This window comes from Lethenteron reissneri, chromosome 25 (genome assembly GCF_015708825.2).
Source record: "Lethenteron reissneri isolate LAM-NWPU_2019-01 chromosome 25, ASM1570882v1, whole genome shotgun sequence".
Lineage (NCBI taxonomy): Eukaryota > Metazoa > Chordata > Hyperoartia > Petromyzontiformes > Petromyzontidae > Lethenteron > Lethenteron reissneri.
The window spans coordinates 9,454,925-9,465,878 of record NC_083803.1 but is presented as its reverse complement, the minus strand read 5'-3'; the positions used below and the strand labels follow the sequence as shown (position 1 = coordinate 9,465,878).

The window sequence follows — 10,954 nt, the reverse complement described above, 5'->3', positions numbered from 1 at the left end:
TCACAACCCCGTCCCCCCACGTGGCACCCTCCCCTACCTGCCCCCCCCCTCACGTGGCACCCCCCCCACCTGCCCCCTTCCCTCACGTGGCATCCCCCCCCCCATGTGGCACCCCCACGTGGCACCCCCCCTACCTGCCCCCCCCTCACGTGGCACCCCCCTACCTGCCCCCCCCCAGGTGGCACCCCCCTACCTGCCCCCCCCCCCACGTGGCACCCCCCTACCTGCCCCCCCCCCCTCACGTGGCACCCCCCCTACCTGCCCCCCCCTCACGTGGCACCCCCCTACCTGCCCCCCCCCAGGTGGCACCCCCCTACCTGCCCCCCCCCCCCCACGTGGCACCCCCCTACCTGCCCCCCCCTACCTGCCCCCTCCCCCCAGGTGGCACCCCCCTACCTGCCCCCCCCAGGTGGCACCCCCCAGCTGCCCCCCCCTATCTGCCCCCCCCCACGTGGCACCCCCCTACATGCCCCCCCTACCTGCCCCCCCCCACGTGGCACCCCCCTACATGCCCCCCCCTACCTGCCCCCTCCCCCCACGTGGCACCCCCCTACCTGCCCCCCCCCACGTGGCACACACCCCCCCCCCCGTGGCACCCCCCCCCCCCCCCACGTGGCACACACCCCCCCCACGTGGCACCCCCCCCCCCCCCCCCACGTGGCACACCCAGACGTGAATGAGGAGCCGCCCGCGCATGCGCAGTGCCGCGCCTCGGAGCCGCGATGGAGGGTGACATCGCCGAGTCTCTGGACGACCTGGGGTGAGACTCGCACCCGAACCCCGGCGCGCTTCTGGGGTCAACACTCTCCCCCACCCATCCCTCCACCACCTCCTCCTCGCCCTCATCGCCTGGCAATCCCCGAACCACTCCATTGTTCATAAACCTTCCCCTGACAGCGGCCTGCGCGAGCGGAGCCGCACTGTACGTACAGTGCGGCCTTGTCGTTTTGACAGCTGAGTGGTGTTAGGCGTGAAACGAATGTCGTGAATGTTCGTCAATTAAATGCAGTTCGGGTGTTGGGGGGCTTGCTTTTGTTTATTTGTTTGCTTGACAAGGATATGCGGGTGCTTGGGTGCATGATAATTGCTAAGGGATACGTGAGCGACGTTTTTTTTAATGAAGGTTCTTGTAGATTCCACTTGCAAGATTCGTAAATGAAGGGGTGGAGGGAGGTTGGGAGATTTTAAAGTTACGACTCGTAGTTTTATAATCACGTCGACGGGCTGCCGTGTGAAAGCAAGACGCAAGCAACACCGGTTGCGGCTTAGGCTGCACGCAACCACGGCTCCGTTGCGAAACATAATGAATGACGACCGAGTAGTAACTTTAAGCCCTCTTGTCAATCGGCTGCTGGGAGTAGTTGGGTCATACTTCACCACTCTGGTCGGTGCGGCTTGGTGGTGAAGGTGGGAGGGGGGCCCGAACATGTTTAGATCCAACGTGCCACTGACGTTAGCCGCCTTGGCAGAGAGACACAAACCCAGATGGTCACCGGCTGCCGCTTCGTTCAATCTGTTTGGGTTGTGTTTGTATCATCGCAGGCGCTCCATCAGTAGTGACATCCGCTGTTTTGTCCGTATTACACTAATACGTATATGGGGTACTGGGATATTTGTTACGGTGAGCTCACTCGGAGACTGACAATGACGGGGGGTTGGACCGTGACTTCGGTATGTTTTTTGCATGGACAAAGATTCCAGCTCGGATCGTAGAGTCCGGCATGCAAGCAACTGAGTTGTCGCTATAAGATGAGTGCTGATTCCTGGGTTGTGTCTTAAAGCGCTTGCTGTTGATACACAGGGCGCAGTCGCAGCTGTGAACACTGCACCAAGGGGTTTGTACTTTGTTCTGCGTCAAGTGCGATGACATAAAAAATTAACCCGTAAAAACAAAGTTTTTCACTATAAATCCTCTATATGCGTGGCGGCTAGAGTCCTCTCGTCCTCTGGCTTGAGATGGCTGCCACCTATGGGTCAGATGATTGCCTGCCACCATTAAGCAATTGGTAATTTAATATATAAAAAAATCCTAAAAAGTGTAAAATTTAGGAAAATTTTTTCACGAAAATACATTGTCACGCACAACGAGTCTGTGTGCAAAATGTCAGCTCGATTGGATCACGGGAAGTGGGTTAAAAAACGACCGAAAGATTTGCACGGTCGTAAGCGCGCAAGCAAGTGAACTTAATATAAAGGATTTTAAAAAGCAACCTCGTTCCTCATTGGCATTCACTTGTAACAGAAGTATATATGCGATAAATGTTAATCATAGAACAGCCGAAGGACTGCTACGTGACCGTTATTTATTTACGATCACCGTCTCGTATTCGCATGCATTGCGACTCTGGAAGTATTGAGTGCTTTTTCTTGTTAATTTGGCTGCCAACCCCTGTTGATAGCCTTTTGTGCGATAGCCCATCTTGATTATATGATTGACATCTGGTAGAAGATCAGATTTGGCACTTTGACGCCTAGAAACCAGTTTTGTATAAACAGTTTTTAAATAACAAAATATTCAAGTGGGTCTTCCTCTTTGCCTGCTTTATTTCTTTCATAAGAGCCGTAAACGTTGCTTCTGCTGCCTTTTATACAGTCCATCTACTCTATACGAGAATCTACAAGAGCAACAATCCTTTTGTTCTCTTTCTGCTCTGAAGAAGAGAGCTATTGCCTAGGACGTTAGCCTACTTACTCTACTGCGTAAGCTTTCTGTTACAGGGCGCTATTAATTGTGAAGGTGGTGACTTGTTTTAAGTTGTGCTTGTTCACTGCTGCCAACACAATCCCTTCATATTTAATAGAATATTAATTATATTGTAAGATGTGCTTGTTCATAAGGTCGTGATTGCACATCTGTTCATACACGCTTGTATTATAATAGGCATAGTTTAACAACTTGTAAACCATACATTACAAACTGAAGAGCAAGCATGCGTTGAAGGAACTGACCTAAGCCCAAACTTGGAATTTTATTTTATTTTAATGCTACTTTAAGCCCCGTGAGATGACAATGAGGGGGGTTCCTCTTTATAGAACATCTCCGGGTCCATTTTTTTAGCAGTGTGGTATCAGCACTCGAAATGGCACATTCCCATGGATGAGGCCAAAAATACCCAATGATGACTCCCCACAAAGTGGTCCTCATATACTCTGGAGGGTGGTGGGCTATGGCATCCCAACCAGTTTTTGAAATAGAAGTGTCGTGGTTCACACGAGGGAGGCAGAGACTTCTTGGAGGCAACACGTTTATTACGATAAACACGAAGGGGTACAGCTGCCCCCTTCAGCAGCTACCCTAGGGAGGTATCTCCTCCGGGCTAGCTAACCCTAGCTCACACGGGCTAGCTAACTTGAGCTCCCACACTGTGGCTATCCCTAGCTCACACGGGCTAGCTAACTTGAGCTCCCACACTGTGGCTATCCCTAGCTCACACGGGCTAGCTAACTTGAGCTCCCACACTGTGGCTATCCCTAGCTCACACGGGCTAGCTAACCTGAGCTCACACGGGGTGGCTAGATCGGACCGGACCCTGGCTCGCCAGGCAGGTTTTCTCCGGATGACGGCTTCGGTCTTCAGTCTTGTCACAGCAGCAGCCCCCGGACCCGTTGAGGGGTCCGGCTTATATTTCCCAGGGCTTCCTCCGCCCCAGGCCACGCCTCCCTTCTCGAGCCTTCGAGAGGGACCTGGTCCTGGTATCGTGTTCCCCCCCAGCCCCCTCCTTGGGGCCCCTTGGCTGGTACCCCCGGTCACCAGGCCTCCGGGTTCACCTGGAGTGCCATGGCCCCAGACGAACCCCTGAGCCGTCCCTGGCGCTTTCGCCCCCTAACCGCCAGAGGCTGGCACTGCATGGGGCTGTTGTGAGCGGCGCGCATTGTGCCTCGCACAGGCCGGCTTATGCGTCGTGCAGCGGCCTCCACCGACTCTGCTACAAAAGTATCACGATTGTGAGCTGAGCCCTGTGACCATGGTTCCATGTGGTATATTTAAAGGTTCACGAATTTTTTTCAACAAGGAGTGTCGTCTTTACAGCTACAACTATGCTCGTCACAATTGTGTGTTGCCAACAAGATGGCTAAGTTGAAATTGATGCCAATGCCTTCAAGAGCAGTCTTGGCCCAGCTTGTTAAGGGACCTCCTCTGCAGCTTTTGCCAAGCCTGTGTTGGGTGTGCAGACTCCCATGCATAGGGTGTGTTCTAATCATTTCCTTTGCCATTTCTGTACAGTGTTAATGATATAGTATTTGGTCTTTAAGGCATGAGCTGTGACTTCTTTGTTAGTAATGTGTTCGTGGCAGTTGACTTTGATGACATTGCGCACACACTTTATTTTAAAGGGCTGCAGGTTTTACAATGTTCTTGTTTGAGCCTCCACATTTCATAGGACATTGCTATCCAAGGCTTCGTAGAGAATCAGAATCTTTATTTGTACTGGAGGAATCTGATGAGCTATAAAGCTCTTTTTTCACAGATGTCCAGTCGGAACAGGTCAGAAAGTTACAACAACAAAAAGTACAAAAACACAATAGGAGTGCAATGTATAGTAAAAGAAAGCAAATCACTAAAACATACTATTTTTATTTTACCAGGTAAAGCCCACTGAGCCATTAGCTTTGTTTTCAAAAGTGACCTGGCCACAAATAATAGCTCGACCGAAGTATCTTATCATGTGGAAATTTATAACAGCCAAATAATCTAAATGCATGTTTTAAAATGTGGAGGGCAAAATCGGAGAACCCGAAGAAAAAATCCACACCACCACGGGGAGAACGTGCAAACTCGAAATATACAAGGGTCAGAGTCGGAATCGAACCCCCGACCTCCTGCATACCAGGTGAGGAAGATAACATCACGCCACCGTGGCACCCCTTAAAGAGAGCAATGGATGTTATCAGGCAATCTAGGAGATGCAATGTCATAGCAACCCTTAAAGTGATGCTGAATGTATTTATGTCACACAGCTACAAGGGCCCCTTGCTGGACGATGGGGCGCTGGATGTGGCAGTGGAGCAAGGGGCCACGAGCCCTGAGTTCACCAAAGTGTGCGCCTGGCTCACCACCGAACTCAAGGCCTTCTGCAACTTGGTAGAAAACGTCAATGCCACCAACAGTAAGTGCCAACACCAACGTTAAACATTGTGCTTTTTTGTTACGTAACAACGATTATAAAAACTATCGTGGGTAGTAATCATATTACTATTTTTCTTGTTCATGCTTGCAATAGAATTGTATACCTTTTTACATTTAATGTATGTTCACCGTGTTTTACTACAGTTGTCTTTTTTCTCATTATGCAAACAGAGGTGGGTAAAAGTGTATCGTAGCATTTCATTGTGTGATTATTTTACAGCTTTCACAGAACTGTATATATTTGCCTTTAATGCTTTTAAGGAGTCAAGTATTATTTCTAATGTCATTATTTAATGTTTCAATTCCATCATAAATTGTGTGTGTGTCAAGTTTTCCGTGCAAAAGTCAGACTGATTTTGCTTGATGATTTCAGAAATTCATGCTCATTGACAATTGTCTTTTAAGGAAAAACATGTCAAGCAATTTAACACTCTGAATGCGTTATGTCGAGCATCCTTAGAGAGCATGTACAGTACTGTATTTTTGTTTTGTGTCCACCTGTAGCCCCAGCGGAGGCAGAAACGTTCCAGTTGGAGATGAGCGGCTTCCTGAATGAGCTGGGTTGTGTGCATTCCTCCCTTACCAGCGGTGAAGTAACAAAGCGTCTGCTCAACAAGCACAACTGCCTGCTCCTGCTGTGTATGTGACACAAATGCAACACTCACAGTTTACAGACTCTCGGAGAAAGCCTATACTGATCACAGCCATGACTGGAAAGACTTTCAGGGTGTCAGCATTTGTTGTTTCATTACAAATCTGCATGGTCTTTCATATGCTGTTCTGAAAATCAATGATAGGTTTTCAACTAGTGTGAAGATTTGCATAAGAAGAAAAATCAGTTTCCCGCATTTGTTTTTTTTGTTTCAATGTTCATCAATTAAAAATATGGTCAAGTTTGTTAAATTCCCCCACCGTTCTCCACCTCAGAAGTATAATTGGTACACCGCAGTCGAATGGGCAGGTCATGTATGGTGAGGCATAGTGTGGCTACTTTCACCTCTTCTAAGATGTCTGGCCGACGTGGAAGAAGAGGACCAATATACCGCCCAGTAGAGGCCCTTCCGGTAGCAGTGGCATGAAGTAATTGCAGGGCTGCACCTTTGCCCAAGCTTTTTTTATCAAGGGAAATTAACTTGTGCACTTTTTGAACTTTCCTACAAAGTTTGCTACAAAGTTCAAACGTTTAAATATTTAGATGCAAGAATGCATGCCTTTTATTTTCTTCAAAATAAATGTGATTTTATTTTACATGTGGTCAGGGGTGAAATGTTTTAATCAAACTGCTTGTTATTGTGTGTGGGATAGCGTACTTGACATCGGAGCTGCAGGCAGTGCGCATGACAACCGCCCGAAGCCCACAAACACAGGCCATGGCACAAGGCTCGGAGGTCTTCCAGGAACTCAAGATTATTTGCATCATCCTTGGAATGTCTAAGCCTCCACCCAACATCTCAGTCTTCCAGTTCTTCAGCGGCATTGAGAAAAAGGTTTTTGAATTTTGATTGTTGGGAGATGCATTGATTTAATGTTGTTTATTGAACAATAATATCTTAGTAAATGAACAAAACAAGGAGATTAATCTGTGAAATGGGATAAGTGGCTTGTGCTGTAAACATCGAATTGATCTTCTTAGGTTCTTTCGGTAAAGTCACGTAGAAGGGAAATAATAAAATAATAAAAATAAAATACAATTCTCACGACGTTTCGGCCACAACGCAAGCAGCCGTCCTCAGGTGAAGACCAGGTCTGTCGGGGAGACAGCGTCTGAATGAAACACCACCATGCTTGGAGCGTCTATTTAAGCTGGGTTGGAAGGGGGGAACGGCGCCTTGACAAAATAATTTGCATATCAAGAAGAATTTAGCATATTTATGGGAAATGCAGGTATGTGATTAGTACTACTTGTGAAATGCGTAGGAGGTGGGGGGGGGGTTCAAAGTCATATTATGCCCGTGCATTATGCTGTTGATACAAAACAATGTTTTCACTGTTTTATAATTGGATTTATTGTGTTCACAGCTTAAGGAAGCCATGGCAAAAGTATCTCCAGCTCACATAGGAAAGCCATTGCTTAAGAAAACCCTTGGACCTGCTACACTGGGTGAGTGATATTTAGTAAAATTCTGCATTGTTGTCCTTATATGTTGTTTGATAACTTCTGTAAGGAGAGAATGTTTTATTGTATTGATTTATGCTTGCATGTGACCTTTTGTAAAATATATTTTTAAATATTGTTCTTACCTTTGCATCTACTTAAAACTCCTACCATTTTTTGTATTGTTGTTGTTGTTGTAACTTTCTGACCCGCCCCTACTGGAGATCTGTGAAACAAGAACTTCATAGCTCATTGTATTTCTCCAGGATAAATAAAGATTCTGATTGTTACAAATTTTTTTTCCAGGAAAAACTAGAAATCATAAACCAGGCACTTGTGAATGAATACGAGATCCGCCGCAAGATGTTGCTGAAGCGACTTGATGTGACGATACAGTCATTCGGGTGGTCTGACAAAGCCAAGGTGAGGTTTCGGTTTACTGCCAGCGTCTCTTGTTGCAATGTTTAATGGCCATTTTGTGTACAAAATTTAAGTATTTCCTACATTTACAAAATAATAATACCTTGGACATTGTTAATCGTGACATTTTATTTATATAATTTTTTAAACAAAGATATTAAAAACACACCAGTTATTAGCAGTTGAATTTCTTTGTCGTTTGACAGGCCAGACTGGAGGTGATGGGGAAAGTGTACCTTCCAAAGCGGCATGCACTATTAACACAGTCCGGAATCAACATCGCTCACCTACTAGCTGCACGCGAGGACCTCTCCCGTCTCTACAAAACGAGCAGTGGGGAACAGCGCGAGCACACCTCCTGTGCCATCAACAAGGTACCTTAGTTTCAAGTTGCTTGTAATGCTAAGATCAGGTCATCACCCGGCTGTGGTGAGTGTGAGAACTTAGTGGGATGACACAATTGAGTTGCCAGTAGCATTGTGTAAATATAAAGCGATACATTTAATTTTTGTTGTGCTATGAGTTAATTTAATGTTTTGATCAATATATAATAAGTTGTACTTAATTTAAACAAAATGAAATTACCGATAAGTACATATTACACTATGCCTATGATTTTTACGATTCACAGTAGTATGGTATACATGGCCAAAGAGAGGGGAGGGGTGTGGCAGGTTGTGCAGTGTGCTCCAAGCCTCAGATCCGAAAAGGTCAAGGGGACTTCTTTTTAACACGTAGGCTTTCGCGACCAATATTATTCATAATATAGGTTTTTGGGTCAGATCGCGTTATTTATAAATGTGTCGTAACCCTCCACCAACCGACACGGCCAAACAGTAAACAATTGCGTCACGTTTTTTCAAAGGACAAAATAATTCGCTTCTTTAGCCCACCGGTGTGCTGAAGAGAGAATCAACAGCATTTTAAAATTTGAGTACGACGTTTCGCTGATAATTACAATCAGCTTCATCGGGCAAGAATGGTGAAGCTCTCCTGTTGCTTCCAGTCTTAAATAGAGCAGCATCAGGGTGATGTCATCATTTAATTCAATCTGGTGTAGTGATTCGAGGCAAAGAGGGGGAGGGTATTGTAATTATATAGATTGGTAATCATTCAATTGTTATCATTGGTATTTGTTTCCCTTATAAGGAATTGTAATTGTATTACAATTCCTTATTTTGCCACAGTTCTCCAAAAATATTTTGGCAGTCCTGATGACATCAACATGGATTGAGAGTGCAGAGCTTAAATACAGCTGGCACACCACATCAAGCATACCGCTCACTACAGCTGCGGATACTGGTCACATGCCTACTCCAATCTACCAGTCGCCCTGAAAATATATAGTGAAACATGAAACCCTGTATAAGTGTAATTTCTTGATGATTTGCTTAATTCACTATTAACCCCTGTGGTTCACAGGTTTGTGGTTTGACTGCATGTGTGTGTGTCTTTGGCATCTTGTAGGTACTCATGGGGCGTGTGCCAGACCGTGGCGGGAGGCCACAAGAGAGCGAACCTCCCCCTCCCGAGATGCCATCGTGGCAAAAGAGACCAGATGGACAGCCCCAGGGTGGCAGGGGAGGAGGGCGTGGCGGCTATGATCATGGCGGGAGGGGTGGTGGAGGGTATGAGCGAGGTGGAGGAGGATATGAGCGTGGCGGTGGCCGAGGCGGGAGGGGGGGAGGAGGCTGGTCTGATGGTGCGCACCACAGTACGTCTTCTTCATTATCAGTTTTGAGGCACCATATTAATTTCAATTACGTATTCTTTATATTATTTCAGTGCATTAATTGTCTGGTGAATGCTGCAACTTTCCGTGCTCCCCAGATGGTGATCAGCCTGGAGGAGGAGGTTTTCACCGGGGCAGAGGTGGTGGCTATCGAGGGGCCAGCAGGGGTGGTGGCTACATGGGCCAGGGTGGGGGAGGTGGAGGCCTCACGGGCCAGGGTGGAGGAGCAGGTGGATATGCAGGCCAGGGCGGAGGAGGAGGTGGCGGATACGCAAACCAGGGCGGAGGAAGTGGCTATACAGGCCATAGCAGAGGAGGTGGTGGAGGCTACGCAAACCAGGGTGGGGATGGAACAGCAGGCTACACAAGCCAGGGGGGCAGTGGAGGAGGAAGTGGATACACAGGCCAGGGCAGAGGGGGAGCAGCAGCCTATGGTACCCAGGGTGGAGGAAGAGGTGGAGCAGGCTATGGTTCGCAGGGTGGAGGTGGGTACGTGCCTGCTGGTGGAGGAGCTCCGCACGTCGACGCCGCAGCTCGTGGAGGGCGTGGAGGGCGTGGAGGCAGAGGTGGAGGTTGGGGACGTGGAGCGACAAACAACAGCACTGGTGGTGGCCAATTCGAACAGTTCTTCCAACAAGGAGGTCAACAATTCAACCAGACAGGCTTTACCCAGAGACAATATTATAGCTAACAAGCACGTTTTGCTGCTTTCCTGCAGGGCTCTGAGCCTGCTGCATAGGTTTTGCCACACAATGCACAGTGATAATACATTCATGCTCAAATGTGCCAATATCTGAAAGTCATATCGGGAGATTCATTGAGCAAATACAATTTTACTCCCTGTGAGCTTATTTTCCCATTTACTTTGGTCTATACATTTTAATTTAAAGTTGAATAATGTTTATTTGACCTTAATGCTGTTTCTAATTACCGTCTGCACAACAGACTGTGAAATGGAATGGGAATTGCATTGTTGGATTTTATGTTACCACTGTAAAATGTGCAGTAAAGACGGTTTAATTTCATTGTTTTGAGACGGCATTGCTCATCCAAATTCAAATCTGCAGTGTAATATTTTATCACTTGGCTAAATGTGTTATGCGTGAGAGACATTGAAAGACATGCACTTCAAATAAATATCATGGTAAGCACTTTATTTCGTAAATGTTGCAGTTTGTATGAAAAAGTACACAAAGTGTAGTTTTGGAGTGATTTCATCAAGGGATGGAAAATATTCTTTTAAAACATGATCTCATTTGCAAGTGTGTCCTGTGTTAAATAATAAATTTGCTAAATCATAGGTAAAACATCTGAACAACAATATGTAATTAAGAACTGGTGGAATTGCACATTCATTTCAGAATAAAAAGATGTGTGAATATCTGAATTAAAAGTAATAAATGCAAACAATATAGCTACAATATGTAAAAGCAGGGGCATTGAGAACACCTGGGGTCAGGTGTAATTGTGCAGTTCATAATGAATAGCAATGTAATTATAAATGCCATTTCACTTAACATTGCTTTTGGAATTATAATTGACCCCAGGTCTGATATAAAATGGGCAATTAGAATCAAAT

At 46.5% G+C, this 10,954-nt stretch overlaps 1 protein-coding gene across 1 annotated transcript; it reads left to right on the top strand.

The window, feature by feature from the left end:
• Positions 1 to 683: 683 nt before the first annotated feature.
• Positions 684 to 10,527, top strand: LOC133347170 (protein FAM98A-like). Its single transcript, XM_061559211.1, is given in 10 exon segments — positions 684 to 760; positions 4,960 to 5,108; positions 5,633 to 5,767; positions 6,434 to 6,615; positions 7,148 to 7,222; positions 7,224 to 7,229; positions 7,530 to 7,646; positions 7,850 to 8,021; positions 9,115 to 9,357; positions 9,474 to 10,527. Coding segments are annotated over 10 exon segments (1,710 nt in total). The 5' UTR covers positions 684 to 722; the 3' UTR covers positions 10,067 to 10,527.
• The last annotated feature ends 427 nt before the right edge of the window (positions 10,528 to 10,954 follow it).